Genomic DNA, 19,816 nt, shown 5'->3' on the forward strand with positions numbered 1-19,816 from the left:
GTCTGCCATCTCTCGCTTTTTATGTGACTGTTAGAGAAGAAATATAGAGGAAGGTTATGAATCTTCAGTCCTGTGTTTGTGTGCCAAGGGTAGAAGCCAAGGCGGCGCCCGTCCTCTGATGAGGACATGTGTTTTCTTTCATATTTCACGCCCTGCACCCATGAGCACAGCCTTGTTCAAAGCAGAGGACTCGCATTCCAGATTAGATGTACTATTCCTTTTGATAATGAAGACGGAGAGTTGCGTTGTTGTTGTTGTGCTAGGAAAATACAGTGGGGAGTGGGCTAGGGAACCTGCCCCACACTGTCATTATTCATGCAACGAAAAACACAGGAGGAAATAAAAACACAGTTTCTCAGTTTATGAATAAATTTTTTTTAGTATCTTCAAAACCAATAAGACCTCATTATCAGTGTAATTTAGTACTTTACTGTATAGATTAGTAAAAAAAAAAATCTTTTAGATGTCAAGACAAAAATAAAATCTAATTGTTTAGTGTTTTTTTTCACCTTACCTTAAAAAAAGCACAAAATATTGCATAATATGTAAGACATGCTTTTTTATGCTTTCAAAATAGTTTTCCTTAAAGGTACAAAGTATAAAACTCACCACTAGGTGTCAGTAATTTGCAGATTGTTTTCTTACCCCTCAAAATTCAAGTGCATAATCGTAGCTATGATGGCCACTGTACGACAGACTCTGGCCATTGTTCATTCGCAATTTATCTGCCAGTCCTCTGTTATTTACTCTGGGGGGATACTATAAAACTTTGTGAAAGGAGTTCAACACAAGATGGTCAAAGAAGCTCACTGCTGACTAATGAGGAGAGCCTAAACTTTTCTGTCAGTAAGTGCTGCTGTTTTTGCCCGTTAGCCTCTGTTAGCTGGCATTAGCTTCCGTTAGCTGGCATTAGCTTCCGTTAGCTGGCATTAGCTTCCGTTAGCTGGCATTAGTGAAACTCTCATTGAAGTGGCTCTAACATTGTTGAACTCGGACACTTAATGAATATACTTTCATATGACTGTAATTAAACTGCTTATCACAGTGAAAGTTTGATTATTACGCCACAAACCTAAAATTAGCTGGCATAATGTTAGCTCACAACCAGCTATTGTTGTCAACCCTGCTCTTGTCAGCAGTGTGGAAAAAGGAGGGTCGCATGTCTAATGCGGTGACAATGAGTAATTTCAACAATATCAAGAATAAATTAGCATGTTTATGCACATGTCTGTGTGTTAGAGCCCTGACTTCAGTTTAGGAGAAGAAGCTGAGGATGAGGAGGAAGAGGTTTAGGTGGAAATGAGGTGAGAGGAGAGAGAGAAAACAGAGAAAGAGATCAGAGAGAAATGATGAAAACATACATGTGCAAATGGTCAAATATAGTCTGAAAGACTTTTTTCACTGAAAGTGATAATGCATACTATATATGTGGACAGTCTCTAGTCATTGGCGATGGCCATCAATGTTCAAAACGATGGTGGCTTCCACAAACCTGCTCCTATCCATTTTTAATTGATTTATGAGTTTATGAGTATCTATCACTTTGTCAGAGGACATAATTACACTCTAATCAACCTACATTTATGAGTACAACATTATTTTGTACTTACTGTACCTTTAAACAAGGGATATAACAAGCGCTGAAAATTAGAATATGAATTTAAATTTTCCTCATTATATATTTTCTTAGCAATTAAATGGGCAGTACGTTTTATCCCCAGCTGGCCAAGTTTAATATAACTTCCGAAAAGCCTACACTTCTTTTTAATTAACAAAATCTGTCTCTTTTGGTTTTGCTTTAGAAAGACATGGCTTCTAGCTCATAAAAGGGCTCTGATGTCAATTTACTTGAAGCAAATGAAAGGGACAGACAGTTTCCTAATGCTGTTTAGCAAATTAGATCAGAGATGTGAGTGTGCATTTGTCCATATCAGAATGGAGCGGCGAGATGCGGAGGGGAAGAGGTGAGGCAGTGCAGTTTGTAGGCTGACATTTGAAAAACAAAGGCCTGTCTATCTTTTTACTCTTCTTATTCTCCCTCTTTGTCTCTTCGCTTACGCCTTCTTCTGTCACTGGGAACCCTGCTGGGTGGAATACATTATTTTGCCAGGCCCTGTTTGATATTAGGCCTGAGCTGATCTATCAATGACACAGACTGCCTTTGCCTACTGTATCGTTAAATTGCACTTTAATTAAATTAGGCCTGCTAATTATGAGGACCTAAATCAATCACCAGGTCAATAACCAAGGCCCAAAGCGGACGGAGAGGCCCAAGACTTTTTCCAAGCCTCATCAATAACAGCTGCAACGGGAGTAGATCTGTCCTGTGCCGGAGAGCCGGAGGTTCAAACCGGGTAGGAATTACTGCAAATTAAGTTATCGTCATCGGTTATTGTCCAGAGCGCTTCTTACTCTTAAGCTCGGCAAAAAAAAAAAAAAAAGTTTTTGTATACAGAATGAGGATTTCAAAGAGTTGGAATGCACAACATTTTACACCAAACTTCAAAGATGTGGTTAAAGCATATCTGGGATTTCCGATGCATTAAAAACAACGGTTCAAAAAGTATATGATGACTTGCTAGACACCTGGCTTAGGTGAAAGGAGGTGATTCTGAACAGATAATCCTCGGGGCTGAGTGCGCAGCCCTGCTGAGCGGACGGTCCCAGCTGGATCCCGGGCCTTTATACATGCATTAAAAGGGGAACTGTGGTGCTTTTCACAGATTAATCATCGTTTTGAGCTTATTAAGTGGGAGGACAGTCTGCTTTCCACTGCTCAGAACATTTAATCCATCTCTCAAACTGTGAAGGTCAGTGAGTGAATGTTGCCCTCATTGAAATAATATCAGCTGCTTGAATTTCAATGGGAGCACCCATATTTTGGACTGTAATTTTTTTGTTTTGTTTTTAAATTACACTTAGTTGGTGTTCCTGCAATTAAGTCAGAACTACAGTTAGTTATTGAGTTGCACAGTAGCTGCCAATAAATTACACTTGCTGCTCCGCTAAACTGCCATCACAACCAATTAATCCAGCAGTTACAGTGGCACCAATGTTTTATCACTGAAGAAATAATATACATCTATATATCTCTATATCGAGAGATAGAGAGTGAGAGACTCATATCCATTGTCCACGCTATTTATATAACCTAGAGTGACCTCAAATCTTAAATATACCAAATATGAAGTAGGAAATAAGGATGAAAGCTGTTGAACAATGAATAATTTAGTAGACAGCAAAGCTTTGGTACACACAGCAGCGAATTATTACAGGGGATGAACGGTCCATTCTACAGATCAGCCATTGTTTGCTGCCGTATTTGAGCAGGTGGAGTGGGGCCTCATCTGTAGCGTCATGGGAACAGCGCAGGGTGAGGCGGAGGCAGTGGTGGAGGGGGGAGCTTTCCATTTAGTTTTAATTGGAAGCTGAAATTCTTGGATAAGAGGGAGACAGAAAGCCATTTGGTTTAGTCCTTGCTCTCAGCCAGGGCTAAATGAAGAGGGGCCGTGTGGAGATGAGGGGCCTGTGGAGGGCCAGTAATGAAGAGAGGTCCCAAAAGACTTCAGCACAGCCACAGTAATCTGGTGGTGGTGGTGGTGGTGGTGGTGGGGGTGGGGGTGGGGGGCTTGGTTGGATATGGGTGGAGAAGAAGGAAGAAGAAGAAGAAATACACAAAGCGAGAGGAAAGATGAAGGAAAGGGAAGAAAAACAAAGAAAATAACCTGTACGGAGTGCCGAATACTACAAAAATGCCAATTTTTGTGTGTGTATTTATTCTCTGAATGCAATGAGCACAAGATTAGACAAGGTATCGATTTATCAAAGGAGTGTTCTAGTTAGACTGGATGATAATTAACTTCCTAAACACAACAAGTGATTGCAATCGCTGATGAGATAAGAGCACGGGGAAATCATCAGTGTCTCAACAAACAAGACCGATCATAGCCTGGATAGTCAATTTGCTGCATGTAAACATTGTACACGTGTAGATACGCATCTGCAACACACGAACTGAGCGGCACAGAGGGTGGCCACCATCATTCTTACATATTGTATGAAGATATCTGCGGCAGCCAATCACAGAGCGACTTCAGCAGGACTCTCACCTTCCAAATCAACAGACACAGGGAGACCCCGGCGAGAAACAGGACACACATTTCTCCACTCTACCGTTTTCTAAATGGAAAACAGCATCGGCATGCTTCTAGTTGAAATCACGAATTCATGTGGGAATATCAGAGAATCTGTGATGGAGCTCGGCAGGGGTGCTATTCTTCACAACAGCTCCCATGGCCTGTATATCAAAAACATAAAGAGGAAAAATTCCGGGGGAAAACTGCTCTGCAGGGAAAACCGTATGCCATTACAGAGGTATTCTTGTTACACTGACACTATTTATGGTATGCGGGCTATTTCAAATTCAATCCTAGGCATCCAACCTTAAGAAAGTCATAGAATATTGCCAGCAGTTTTGCATGTTTCACTGGTGTTGTGGCTGCTATGATGCCATCACTGTTTCGCACAATTTCCTGGTTGTCTTCTCTTTCCATTAGTCTGTTCCCGTTTTCCATTTCTCACTGTTATTGCTGGTTCTTCATTGCGTTCACCTGTTATTTGGTCGTCTCAGTTCCCATAAGTTTCACTCTTTTCATCACAGGACTCTTTTACCTACCTTACCATCTCTGACAATATAACAATGTTGGATTGTTGGCTGAAAATCCATCCAACAGCACAATCTCAGTCAAGTTCGACATAGTTCATAGGTCGCCATCAGAGTTTTACTAGGTAACGCATCATAAGCAGTAAGCAACCCATGATGTCCATCATCAAGTTCAGGTTCTCTAATGAACGTTCATGTAATGCTGGATAAAAATATGCACAATCAACAGCACAGTAATACCTACATCTGAATCTAAGAAACAGAAATGCCCCCAGACTGCCTCCTCCCTCTTCACACTCTTGTTTTAGAGGCTTTCAGTGTGTCCATCTCCTGAGTCCTAAAATGAAACCTTCCCATTTCTCTCCATTTTTATCCAAGTGTGACTACTTTGTTCTCAGCCTGATGCAAATAAAACAAGTCACTTAGGGTAAGATGGGGAAGAAGCTCCATCTCGTGTTCCTCTGTGGACCCGAGATGTGGATGTTTACTGTTGGCTGGGCGTTATTGCATTCCTTCAGCAACTTAAAAGCCTCTGTCCCCCTAATGGGACCTATAAAACAGTGAGAAAAGCCTATTGTGACAATGGACCTCATTGTGCCAGAGTGGATACATTTGGCACTCTGTGCAGAGTGGAAATGTGTGGCATATAAAAAAAGATGGTGTGAAGGAGGGAAAGGTTGAGGAAGGAGAGAGAAATCAAATAAAGTGAAGTAAGTGACTTTGCACTGTGGGAAAATGGGCGATGTCAGTCACCAAAGTTCACCTTGAGCCCCAGTGTCAAAGACTACAAAAAGCTTTGCATTTTACTTAAGCTGTTCCACATCTTTATTTCTATCTTGCAATCTTTTGCCCGGGCCACAGTCAGCATTGGTGTAATGCCACCTTGCCAAAATATGGGCTTTGCTTCTCCAACATGACACTTTGCTCCAAAGCCTTAAACTCACACCCCCCCTGGGAAAAAATAAATTCGGACTCTACTGAATATGTAGGCAGATCAGCAAAAAAATGACTTCCCCTTAAGAAACAGTGTACATCTTCCTCGCCTAGCTTTGTTCTCTGCTGCCCACGGTGGATTGGCTCCACGCTGGCGGCCCTCGTTTTATTCCCCAAAGTCATTATTGTCTTCAGTTAAGGTGCCCCTGCTCCCTGTGATTTGTGGGTAATGAGCTGGCACCCCCCTGCCCGTGTTCAATTATTCTCATTGAGAAAGTGATTTCTCACTCCACGGAGCAAATTGTAGAAAGTGAATGCATGAACTCTAATCAAGAATTAACACGTTCACAGCCAGTAGTGCAGAGAGGGATAGCCACCTTGATGCAGCTGAGGTACAGTGGACAGAAATGAGAGGGACCCAGAGAAGAGGAGGGTAGAGGGATGGAATAGTGACTAAGGTAAACAGACTTCTCGCCTGTCCCTGAATAATGCTGTTATGGTACATCCACTGAATAAAACCAGGCATCCCCATTGAAGGTTGTGCATGAGAATAAGATCCGAGTAGCTCAGAGAGGCCTGTGCACAAAAAAAATCTAATCCTAAAAAAATGCACTTTGACAAAAATGAAGTTGGCAGCAAGTGAAGAATGGTGTGGAATGGTCACATTAGGAATAAGTGATTACAAAAAATTTTCAACACAAGAAATATGCGCATGAATTTTATGCATTTCAAGCTTGAATGAGTGAAACTCTAATCTCAGCTGTCCAGTAGCACACGTCTTCACACACGTGTCGCGGTGAGACAGGTTAAACATTTACAGTACAGCTGACAGAGAAGAGCGCTGGCAACGTCCAGCATCCAAAACAACGCCCAGTCTTGTATCCTGTTCAAACAAGATAAGAGAAGACGATTGCACAAATATTTAAAAAGTTAAATAATAAATAATAATGAAGAACAAGATGAATAAACTCTTTTTTTTGCTGCATATAGAAACGGCACAAAGAAAGTAACATAGCTTCGGGACAAAAAGCTGGTTACCTGTAGTTAAGTGTTGTGCACACACACGTGTAAATAAACCAACATTGAGAGTCATTGTGATTTTTTAATGAGATGTTAAGTAGCATTATTTTCATAATTAGTCAGCTATTTCCCCTGCTGTGGAGCCAATGAACTAAATAACACTACTGACGGCATTTCACCTGCTCCCGTACTCCGGTCTGAAGGTGAGCTGACATGTACACTGACTTGATGACAGAATACACAGAGTCTGTATGCATTTCATTGCTGCAGGCTGTCTGCAGGATTCTGTACACAAGGCTGGAGGCTGAAACACAATGGGGTGTACGTTTTTTGAGCAGTGAAGTTATCCAATTTAGACTTTATTATTAATTAGACATTTTTCCCCAAGTGTCTTTGGGATTAGATAACTATGAATTTTAAAAGTGACAGAACTGATATTGAGACAAAGGCAAGGCAGGAATGATTTTTCTTGTTTGCTCAGGAACATCCACCCTTCGTTTGTTACATCCGATTTCAAAACGCCACTTGACACTTCAATATGAGACCTCATTGGCCAGTGGGTGACATCATAAGGTGTCGATTTTTAATCTCCATTTGTTCGTTAGAAACCTCAGTACCAGCTCATCATCACTTTATGTACAAGAATTTTTCCCAAAATTGCAACGCTTTCAGTCTGTATGTATGTTACACAATAAATTTGCATGTGAAATTGTTTAACTTTGTGCAGTTTTTTTCGGTGTGTAAAGACTTCTATTAAGGACCTTTAAACGTTTTGGACCCATATTAAAACTATTGATATTTATTATTATTATTTAAAAACAATAAGCAAGAGATTAAACCGACAGAAGGACTTCGGTAAAGAAGTGTACAGGACAAATACATCTAACAAAAAGCCCCAGTCAGTGCAAAGCAGAAGTCACAAACCCGTCAGGGGTTTGTGACGTTCTAACAGTGGTTCAGCGGCAATGGCTAATTAAGAGTGGCGAGGCATTTGTGAGGCTCTGCATTGTTCTCACTCAGGTCCTCAGTTGGACTGAAGCATCTCTGGTGAGCTGCCATTTACACAGGACTCCCAAAGGAGAGAAGAAAAATTAGCCCGCCATGTAAATAATGTGAATTTTAAGTAATCAGTGGCAGAATTAAGTCTTTTCTTAAAATAATTATTTCATTTAGGTGACATAATTACACTAACAGCCAAAATGACTTATTAAAAAAATCATACAGGAGAAAATTAAACAAAACATTGTAGAGAACGAGCGCAGGAAGAAGTAGGAAGCCACAAAAATGTCTTTTTTCCTGAGGATTCAATGAGCTAGGAGCCAAAGCTGAACAAACAGCTGCACCTACTGGTCAGACCCACCGGTCAGCAACTAGTTCAAAACATCCTGAGTTCATGTTACATGTGTGCATACACCAAAGTGCATGTCTACGGACTTCACACAAACCATGGTTCATTCCGTCTACATCTTCCTTGGTCTTTCAAGAGGCAAATCCAGGAGCACACTCTTCCAGGATTCCTGCACTGTTCTGGAATGTGGCTTATTTTTTTTTATTTGTTCAGAGTTTTACATTGAAAACATGCCCTGCTGCATCTCAAACATCATTGCAGTATTAACTGAACATAATGAACACAGCACGAATGCACGTTACAGCCACCAGATAGAAGTGGAGGTAGACGGTGGCACAGGCAGCAAGACTGTGTTAGGCAGGCTGGGTTTGGGGGTTATTGCTGTGTTTTCTTTCCATGCTCAGCTGCTCTAACATTGCCTGTGGCTTGCCTCGGGGTCTGAAGACTGTGTGGGCTTTACCAAGAAGCTAGTCAGGAGAACTTACCAAGTTCACTCACCAACAGCAGTCCCTAAAAATTGAATGCTAACTTCCATACTGACGTGTCCAAGGGTTTTTCCTGAATTTTAGACCTGCCACTTCAGAACCTTCACTGCTGTGTTTATTGTATTTTTAATGGAAGAAATCAAATATCCTTTGATTAAATAAATCAGTGATTCATTATGGATCTTATATAAAGGTGTATCGTTCCAGTATAATGAAAAAAATCAACAAGCTAAACAAATAATTAGTATTTAGAGGGAAATATCAGTTTTGTCTCTTACAATGGCGCATTAACTGCCATCATGGCATCATGCGGAGTGGGGCAAGAACAATAATCCTACCGCAGCTTTGTAAAGCACTTGACTCTAACAGAGATCAACTCAAACACTTTAAATCTAAAACAGAAAGCAGACCTCTGACAATCTCTTTTAAGCTACTCAGGAGACTCGTTCAAATACGAGCATTCGCTGAGCCTTATTTTCAGCGGCCAACAACTACTAGTGACAGAGCGGGAAAAGAAGAGCAAAAACAACAATAGAGTCGGTCGGTCGCAAATGCCAATCTGTGTTTGTTCAGAGAGAGATCTTTGATGTGACAACATTAAAGGGAAAAAAGGCAGGATTCGCGCTGCTGCTTGCTCTCTTCTTCCACCTTGAAGTTAAACAGACTCATCTCCTTTCAACGTGCTGGCTTGAGGATTTAGCTGGCCGCCTCGCCACTTTGCGTTTCCTTTAAAACTCGCCAAACAAGGTGCCTCATTTAGACAACACAGAGAGAGAGAGAGGGAGCCCGACTGTTGGAGGTTTGATCAAAGATGTGTGATCAGAACTGTTTTCAACCAAACATGCTTTGGAAGCTGTTATGTAATGTTTTAGGGGTTTTGTGTTGCCTTTCTCCGAGTCTGTCTGTCTGACTTCAATATGTTATGGACTTTACAGTATTTTTAGAGCCTGTACACAAACAAATAAATCAAAATATGCTTTTCAAATAACACTGAACAGGCATAACATTATGATCGATGACAGGTGAAGTGAATAACACTGATTATCTCTTTATCATGGCACCTGTTACTGGGTGGGATATATTAGGGAGCAAGTGAACATTTTGTCATCAATGTTGATGTTAGTAGCAGGTAAAATGGGCAACTGTGAGGATTTGTGCAAACGGATTATGAATCCCATTGTGATGGCTAGAGAGTTGGGTCAGGGTATCTCCAAAACATCAGCTCTTGTGGGGTGTTCCCAGTCTGCAGTAGTCGGTATCTCTTAAAAGTTGTTTAAGGATGGAACAACGGTGAACCAGAGGTCATGGTTGGCCAAAGCTCAGTGATGCATGTGGGGACCGAAGGCTGGTCTGTGTGGTCCGATCCAACAGACTGTACAGCTAATGTAGCTCAGATTAGAGAAACAATTAATGCTGGTTCTTATAGAAAGGTGTCAGAATACACAGAGCATCTCAGTTAGGTGTGTATGGAGCTGCATAGCTGCAGACCAGTCAGGGTGTCTATGCTGACCCCTGTACACTGAAGAAATTTCCAGCAATGCACATATGAGAATCAGAACTGGAAGACAGCACAATGCAAGAAGGTGGCCTGGTCTGATGGATCATGTTTTCTTTTACATCAGTTGGATGGCCAGGTATGTCCGAGTCCCTTACCTGGGGAACACCTGGCACCAGGATGCACTATGGGAAGAAAGCAACTGACGGAATGGACGAAGTCAGGGTTATGCTTTGGGCAATGTTGTGCTGGGAAACCTTGGGTCCTGCCATCCACGTGGATGCTACTTTGACACGTGCCAGCTGTCTAGCATTTGTGCAGACAATGTACACCCTTTCATGGAAACGGTACTGCTTGATGGCCTCTTTCAGCAGGATAATGCACCCTGTTGACTTGGCCTCCAAGTTCCCCAAATCTCAATCCAATTACGAATGTGTGGGTTCTGCAGGACAAACAAGTCCAATCCATGGAGGCCCCACCTCTCAACTTGCAGGACTGTTGCTAACATCTTGGTGCAGATACCCCAGCACACCTTTAGGGATCTAGTGGAGTCCGTGCCTCGAAGGGTCAGGGCTGTTTTATGGTAAATGGTAAATGGCCTGTATTTGTATAGCGCTTTACTTAGTCCCTATGGACACCAAAGTGCTTTACACTACATTCAGTCATCCACCCATTCACACACACATTCACACACTGGTGATGGCAAGCTACATTGTAGCCACAGCTGCTCTGGGGCGCACTGACAGAGGCAGCAAAAGGGTTTTAGCGGCACACAAAATTATGCAGGTGGTCATTATGTTGTGCCTGATCTGTGTATTAGGCTTATTGTTTTGCTGTTTGTGTTTTTATATGTAGATTAAATAACACTACATTTAGCATTTATACATTAGAATGTTTCTGTTTAATACTATCTCTGAAATCCCAAATTGTGAGCTTTGCCAATATAGCTCAAACACATCTGCTTCTCTTCATGTTAGCCTTGATTGGGTTAAATCCTTCAGTGATCGACAGCTGATGTCAGTCCTGCCTCTGCTACAGCTCATGATAATGGCCCCTGGTCCATCATCAAGGCCGCAAAATAATACAGTGGAGAACCACTCAACCAGATCAAAATGTGTATGTGGGGGAGCGTGTGCGTGTGCAATGCTAAGCAGGAAAGCCCATTAACATTCATCAGTGGGATAATAGGCCAGCATTAATGTCAGCTGTTTATATGAAGAATAACTCATAAGGCCTTGGTGTATATGGGCTGATAAAGCGTGCTTTTCTCCACGCCGCATTTGGCAGAGTGTGTGTGTGTGTGGGTGGTGAGAGATTTAGGGGTAGACGCTACTGATGTCTTAGATTGAACCGTTTGATACTGACGTGAATTTATTGACTTGTTAGATAAACATAGGACAATTGCCTGATGTAACTATGGGCTAGCCGTCCTTGTCTTAGTACGTAGGCTGAAAGTCTGCACAAAAGAAGCGCACAAAAGCACCAAAACGAGCACAAATCAATACATTTTACCAAAGCACCTGGGAGAAGTGATGTAAAATAAAATCTCAAGAGAATTCAACCCTGAATCCATAGTTGATCCCCTGCAGCTAAACTTCAAACTCATCCAGCTTGAGAATACCAGAGTCACAGATTGTCCAGTTAACTCCCCTGTGCACCTCCTTGGCATTTTAAGCACAGGAGTCAATGTGTTATTTTATTCAGCCTGACTTTACATTTTTAATTTATAGCATGAGCTGGGAAGGCTTGCTTAAATATGAATGGTGAAGCGAACGCACTATCCAGAGCATGCCAAGCTGCTTCCCACACATCGACCACGCAACTAAAAGATAAGTACTTCAAATTGAAGCTATTGTATGAAGTTAAGAAATGACGCTGCTAGAACACCTAAGCGCATATAAATACACAAAGTAGTTGCGTGTGTGTAATTTGTTCCAGTCAAAAGAAAGAAATGAGGATGACGCCCGCTCTTCGGTTTCTTTGTTTTACTTTTATCTTAACTCATAAAGTAGAACGATAAAAACACAGCAGATAAATAATCCACGATAAACAACAGCTAATTGGTGTGTTTTTACCAAAAAACCTTGGCATATCTGTACGTGTTTGTGTGTTTTTATGTGCGTGTGTACACTCATTATCGCTGCCGACGCTTTAGCACTGATCACAGTTCTTTTTAATTAACCCACGCTGTGTATTTTTATCTCGCGATCCAATGCTGCTGTTTTGCTCGCCCGTCGCACAAAGAAGACAAAATATTGAACCGTCACGTGTGGGAGGGAAGGCAGCGATCGAGACTGTGATACAGCGAGTGCAGGGAAGGGACAACTGGGCTACAAGGTGTGACTTTGAAACTTATACTGTGTCACCCCTAATGAGAGGATTTGCGCTTTGTGACTCAACTTAGTTGCACGGCTGTCAGATTATAAACACTCAGGTGGCACCGAGGATTAGCCACGGTGAGGGTGTCGTGGTGCTCCTGCCGTTAATCATGAAATATTTACACGACTCCACCAGTATAGCTCATGTTCTTAAATAATAATCTCTTTTTTTATATTTACACTATACTTGGTTGATAACTATTAACTTGAAAGCTTTATCTTGGATTTAGGAGGCTTCATATTTTGAACAAAATCCTGTTCTTGAGCTGTTTGCATGTATACGTGCCCTCTTGGTAAACAGTATGTTTTCAACTTCAGCTATTTTTACAATAGCTTGATTGTAGCATCACTGATTTCAATAGGTGCTCATAATGTTTAGTAAGAGAAAGAATTCCAAACACAACCATAATGAGACTACAGAGAAAGAAGGAAGTCATTCAAGCATCTCACTCTTTTTTCCTCACCCTTTCTCGGCTCTTTTTTTATTTTTTAATGGGCCGATTAAACACCATCTGCATGAATCAAAGCAGGTAGTTGAGGTACAGACCGGCAGACAAACTGGGAGAAATCCTCTTCACATCAAGCTCAGCGTGTTCGACACTTCCCAAGGTCATTTCCACCCTCCCTGCAGAGAGCCTCTGTCACTTTTAATAACTTTTAAAGGGAGAATATTTTTTCGCCTCTGACAGACTGAGGAGTTGAGGGACCAGTCACAGGGTGAGTCAATCACAAAGTGCCGACAGAGCGAAGAGGGTGTGAGGCGAGGAGACAAGCCTGCAAGGACTAACATTGTACACTGTTACTTCATGAAAAAGTATTGGACAGAAGTCTGATGTCAGTCATTGACCTGGTTCTAAATTGGATTGGGCAGTGAGCAGTCGCTGTCACTGTAATAACTCTGTTATCAGACGCAGCTGTGACTGACATTACACTGTGTGGTCAGATATAACGAATCATGCATACTGTGAAAACACAGGAGTAAACTATGATCAAGAAACGCTGTGTAGTTGATGCCAAATCAAGCATCAGCAAAATAGTATTATTAAATAATACTCCTACTTAATAGGATATATAACTAGTGTATAATCTGCTGTATAATTAGAGCAACAGGATTTCAATGTGGACATGAAAACTAGAGTACCGCTACTTTTTTACAGAGATACACAGCCTCAACTTCTCCTCTCCACAAAACAAATCCCCACATTACTGTAAACACATTACACTTTTCTGTAACACAGTAATGTAACACATTACGATACAAAATTCAGTAATTATGTCACAGCTACTTTGTTACTGGCATTACAAAGGTTTGTCAGTTATCTACATGATGGGCAGTTAGCCGAAAGCTAGCCAACAACCCAGTGACGTTAAAGCTGGGCGTATGCTGACCCCAGGCCAGCAGCCAGAGCCAGCACTTCAAACAAGTGCAGCCTCAAAGAAACTGGTGAGGAGTTTCCATTTCTATCTGTATACGTTTCTACAGTAGAATTTTGTTCATACGCAAGAACTAAAAGAAAGATTGTCTTGACTCACCAGAGTCATACTGAGATAAAACATAAGTGAAAATGAGTTTGTCTGCTATCAGTTTGTGACTAAATCGGGGCAATTTCATGCAATCTGTTGGTGATAATACAGTCATTAGTTGTGATAAATCCGTGAAAATTACAAATTTGTTGCTCTCTGTTGGAGATATATTGCAGTCTAGTTCCACAAAACTCACAGATCTAAAGCAGAATTTCAGAATCTTTTCTGACACACACTTGCTTTTAAATAGAAATATAGTCAGAATAGCTAGCAACCGATTGAGTCAAGTCCTCTATTGCAAATGGATGCGTCGCAGGGAAGTTGTGGTCATCAGCACAGACTCACTCAGAGTTTGATTGCAATACATTGCCAACCTGTTTGGGTCTATACGTAAGATGGCATTTATTTGTAAATGTTTGTGTCAAGGTTCTGGGTCAGGTTCGACCCAGCATTTTGAGTTCTTATGTTTTGGTTTATTTTTGAATGATTGTTTTGTTTCTCTGATGCTATGATGATTATTATTATTAGAGTTCCATGTTTCTGTTTATCCGTGTTTAAGGATTTGTTGTTTCATGTATTGTTTGAGTCGCATGTGTTATATTCTGTCTGCGTCTTTGTTTAGTGGTTTCTTGTTTCCTGTTTTATTGTGAAGGTCTGTGTCTCATGTGAGTGTGTTCAGTTCTACTGCTCCCCTGTCTCGTTAGTCCAATTTCTCCCAGCTGTGTCTCCCTCCTGTTGCCCATTCCCTGATTACCACCCTGTGTATATTACCCCTTTGTTTTCCTGTGCTCAGTGTCATGTCGTACCATCAGATTATGCCTGTGTGTTTCTGTTCTCAGCATTCAGTGTTCACGTCATGTTTTGTCTTCATGCCAGCAATAAAGCTGAGGTTTTGAGTTGTATTCAGTGTCCGAGTCTCGCATTTGGATCCTCCTCTCCATCCGCCTGCACACAGAGCCCTGACACTTTGACAATTTGTACGAGGGTGATTGCAGTCAGACTGAGCTGGACCATGGCTCCTTGGAGACCGGTTGCCTCCCAACAGGTATATTTATATGAAAAAATTAATTGCAATCACAGGGCAAACGCAGTTTGTTTGTTTTTTTGAGTTGCAAGGAGGTCACTGTCTTATTTATACTGAAGTCTTAACTGAACCTTAACAAATTCCATTTTGAAAAACCCAAAAGCTTGTACTATATAGAACAAGTGTATGCCCGCTTAATTTCTAGACCAACGCATTTTGTATCTATTGATCAATTTACATCAATTTACAGCAAGAGAGCCCACTATCCAGGACCCATCAAAGTTCAAAGTTCAAACAATATTCAAGTAGAGATATTGAAATTTTAGCTCAACACCACTGATTGCTAAGCACATACACCAAATATCTGAATCTGCAGATCCTCTTGTACCAAGCCAGGTTACTTTTGTATCAACACATCACCACGTGAACCAACTTGTTTTGTTTTATTTTAGACCAACCAGTGGTGGCTGTGGTGAAAAATACAAGCTGCTATGAACTGGTCAAGCAATAAAGTTGTTTATCTGCAAACCACAAATAAACCATAGAGTCTCCAATTTCCTTAATTGTCCACCAACAAACCTGTTCTTGTCGATCGAGCCATCGATCCACCATTGGATGGTTGGCACTAAGGGAAGATCGAGTCATCTCTCTTTGGAACTGAGTGGACCAGCCACTCGCATCACGAGGAAGACTACGGTAGGCATGGGCTCCTCTGCCCTGGAAAGAAAGAGGAAAAGGCAGAGACATTAAAAATTGTACACCACTGTGGTCCTGCTATCAGAAGAAGTCTTTAATGCACTCGTATAAATACTCTTTCTAAAAAAAAAAAGAAGAAGAAGAAAGAAATTTGGTACATAATTATCTAAAATCCAGGACGAACCTGATTTTTGAAGACTGAACCATCTTTGTGGTTCAGTTAACTCTCACTCAACCCTTACTCCTGATATTTCATTACAGCCACACCTGAGCTGCTTGAGGACCTTTTTGATAACAAGACAGCTCCAACTAGGATTTATCATTACAAAAAACCCCAAAACAACTTCACAAAGCTCCTGCCAAGGTAATGTCATACATCAACATACTTGAGCATAAAATATTACACTGGCCACAAGCAAAAAAACACACCCAGGCACAGAAGATAATATTCCACACTTGCTAGCCTTGGCTTAGGAATCTCAGCAGCTGAAGGTCAAGAGTGAAGTTTTTTTTGAATAGAAGAGAAAGCAAATCAATAATTAAAATCAAAGCCAAGTGATTCACCAAGACAAACAAGTAGAAAAGCAACCATATATGGTCTGATTAGTCACAAAAACAGCATATAAAGAGTAAGAGCGAAAAAAAAACCATTTGGGGGATTTTTAATGAGATATCACATTTGAAAGAGAACACATGGTTGCTTAACAAATCACAAAATAGCAAATATATCAAAACAACGTAAAAACAAAGGAGCTTAAAAGAATGGGAGGGGGGGCCACAGTGTTTGGCTACAGTTGAATGTGACATGCAAGGGGCCTGATGAAGAAGGCATAACAGAATTATAAAACTGAGCTGCACAACTGGCCTGTGTATAGAGACAGCCCTGATAGCCATCGCAGCCTCAGACACGGCACGACAAAGGACCCCCCTCCACAGAGTTTTACGACACATCAGATCATAAAATGTAGAGAAAGCCAGATACCAGAGAGGCTCAAACTGACTGTCTAATCCCTATGGGTGACTTTGCTAAGTGCAGATAACCCTAAATACCAAGTATTGTAAAGTCATTGGCAGATGTGATGAGTTTACAGTGCTAGCCGATGACTGAGTACTCTCACTGACTTTTATTGTTGAGATTTAGCAGAAAAACTGAGTCTGACTGAGCCGTTTTCAGACTAGTTGGGGAATTGAACACGTGGCTGGCTTTAGTCTGTAAAAGGAAACGATCCTAGACAGTGAAGAGACTTTGTTATGAGTAAGTTGCTTTTGGCAGTGCTGAAGGATGTTCCTTTTCAAAAATATGGTGCCAAGAACAAATACTACACATGCTGACTAACACATTCTTACAACATATGCTGTTAATTTCATAAAAACAGACTTGAAATGAATATATGGCAGTTGGTGCAAGAAATAGATTAAGGGTTACAAGGACTAAGACTCCCTTTGTAGTTGAAAAAAGTCTGGTTCTGTCAGCTGAATGAAAATGACAGCATCCTGCTGTTAGCTCGTCACTTTTCACACCATGCCATTTCAAGCGTCTGTGGCAGGATGGTGTCTTAAAATGCACTACATTCAGATAACATCTGAACTGCTGCAGATGGGAGTCAAGAACTAAATGGGACACAACATTACAAGTTGGGCAGCTAAACATTATTAAGGGAATTATTGATTTATAGTGGCTTGGTCATAATAACTTTGAACTCGCCATGTAAAATGTTGCTTTGCCAGGAAGGTTTTTTACAGGAATCGTCTTAACCTTTTATTGGACAAGAAGCCATATTTGGTGACTTCAATGGACAAAACAATTGTCCTCCCCACGACTAACTATGAGGAATTTCTCCCAGCCAATCACAAAAGATCAGGTTATGTGACAGATAGTGACATTATTGTATCTGACCAGTCAGTCACAGCCTGTTGCATTTCAAGCTTTTAATTTTTTTACCCCTACATTACACTCATACTCGTGGTCATTACATCAAAACTGAGTGTGTAGTTTGGTTCGTTTCATGACCTTATTGCAGTTTTCTATTATATCAGTTAATGGTATATAACTGGTGATTATTTTTACAGTACATCTTATTACTTATTACTAAAATTTATTCAGTAATTATTTGATATGTGTGTTATATTTACGAAAATTGCCAGTGTGAATAAAAAAAACAATGTTTATAAAAAACATGGCTTTATGAACATATTTGTGTTTATCCTACAGGTCTTATATACAGGTTTGTTTGGTTTTTTTGGTAAATACGTATACCATAAACAGGAAAGGAATCTTGATTTGCACTGTAAAATAACTTTTTTTTAAAAATCACACATGTGAAAAAGTCCTGAAATATCCCCCAATAACACGCCAGGGTTGAAATTTTTAATGTCTACGTGTTTTAATGAGAGCCCTATAAAGGGTTAAACCATTGTTTTATGTATGACTAAAGTAAACTAATAGAAACTTCTATTTTGTAAACTACCGTATCCGTCTGTTTAGTGTGTGGCGGTGTACATAATCTGGAATCCTCTTATTACATCAACATAATAATATTTATCCACGATCCACAACTTACAAACATCGTTGTGGATGTGGAATCCTCTATGCATGGTAAGACGTAACAGAAGGGCTAAAGACATGCAATCCATATACAGTCAATGAAATTCAAAGTCATATTTCAACACTCCTGATCCTCTGCTTTCCCATTTTTATATTCAGTACAAGCACACAAACATACATAGTTGCTCAGTTCAGTAGTTCAGAACAGAATTCCCACTAACAAAATGAGAGCTCTGATTTCAGCCCACACTCTTGCTTTTACATTCTGTGGGCCATGACAACTAAAGTGTCTCTATCAGCCCCTTCTCCCAGACATGCTAATCACACGCAGAGCTGATGTTTCACATTTCGAACATTCAATAATTTCCCCATTTGTAACATCCCCGTTTGATGGGAACATACCTCTCCCTCAGTGAGAAGTAAAGGGCTGTCAGCACAGCAGCCATTGTGAGAAGTTAATTGGCTTTCTTTTACTTTCAGAAGCAGCAGGGAGGATGCACCGGAGTACCTGAGGTGTGTTTTATTTCATTTTATTTTTTTCTGACTAATAATCAGAGGCTTAAAAGCACCAAGAAGGTGAATTTGTAATAAAGGGAATGTGTTTAAGAATCTCCGCTAATCTTTTTGGATGACAAGAAGGGGTGTTATCAGATGGAACTAGTTTCAGATAAACACTATCTATGCTACTGCTGGATATCTGCAAGCAGGGCAGCACAACTTTCATATCTAACACTTATTTCTTTGATTTGGGGCGCAGAGGAGACAAGGAATGAAAATGAGGGAAGAAAGGAGTAAGTTGAAAACAGAGACTGGAGGTTGGGAAGATTTCAGAGCACATATCTCGGGCATTATAATTGATGCAGCACCCGTACATCAGCAGCCCTATCTTCTGGGCAAGGTGCTGCTGGAATAAGTATGTAATAGTTCACAGTGGTTTAAAAAATAGACTTTATTGATCTATTGCATTTTGACACCATTTAGATTCCAATAAATGATCTTAACGACTTAATGGTGCATCATACCAGGTATCATTGAGGCATTCGTGCACAGTTTATCGGCTACATTACCACAGGAGGTGTAGTTACCTTTTGTTCGAGGCTCCCTGTTTCATTGCTGGGGTTTCGTTTATGGTTGGGCTTCTGGAAACCAGGGGTTGTGGACCAGCGAGCTGGATTTTTTCTGGACGGTTCTTCTGGAGCAACCGGGGCCTCGCCTGGAGGAAAGCCAGCCAGTGCGGGATCACTACTGCGACGGACATTGAGAGACATGTCTGTGGAGGGGATTACAAAAGACAAAGAAAAGGAATTATAGCAAAATCAAACCACTTGCCGCTTTATCGATTTATTAAGCGGCTCGCTTTTCACCTTGGTCGTCAAAAAGTTGCCCATTTTTGGGAGGTGCTGCTACATCCCCTGCTATACCTCCTTAACAGCACTCCATGAAATGTCAGCTGAGACATGGGAAGTGGTGATTACAAGTACTCGTGTTTTTATAAAAGGTCTGTTAAGCCCAAAACAACACCGCGCAACTCCACGATGGAAAGTTTAGCTTGGCTTGATTCCATCTGTGCTGAAATACATTACTGTAGATATATTATACACAGAGTTTTGGCTGGGGAAATTACCCAGACAGCAATAAAAATATATATATATATAAAAGTACATGTGAGAAAAAAAATTAGATGTGATTATCTAACCCCTTGCTT

General features: G+C 40.8%; 1 protein-coding gene across 3 annotated transcripts in view; it reads right to left on the reverse strand.

Annotated features, from left to right (window-relative positions):
• Positions 1-19,816, reverse strand: part of LOC120725743 (partitioning defective 3 homolog) — a 340,776-nt gene that overhangs the window by 188,395 nt on the left and 132,565 nt on the right. For all 3 annotated transcript variants that reach the window (XM_040018776.1, XM_040018775.1, XM_040018777.1), the window contains exons 4-5: positions 19,197-19,381; positions 15,450-15,587 (exon numbers count right to left, since the gene is read on the reverse strand). In XM_040018776.1, the coding sequence (XP_039874710.1) occupies positions 15,450-15,587; positions 19,197-19,381 (323 nt within the window). The remainder of the gene's footprint in view (positions 1-15,449; positions 15,588-19,196; positions 19,382-19,816) is intronic.

Source organism: Simochromis diagramma, unplaced genomic scaffold (genome assembly GCF_900408965.1).
Source record: "Simochromis diagramma unplaced genomic scaffold, fSimDia1.1 OVJJ01000717.1, whole genome shotgun sequence".
Taxonomy (NCBI): Eukaryota; Metazoa; Chordata; class Actinopteri; order Cichliformes; family Cichlidae; genus Simochromis; species Simochromis diagramma.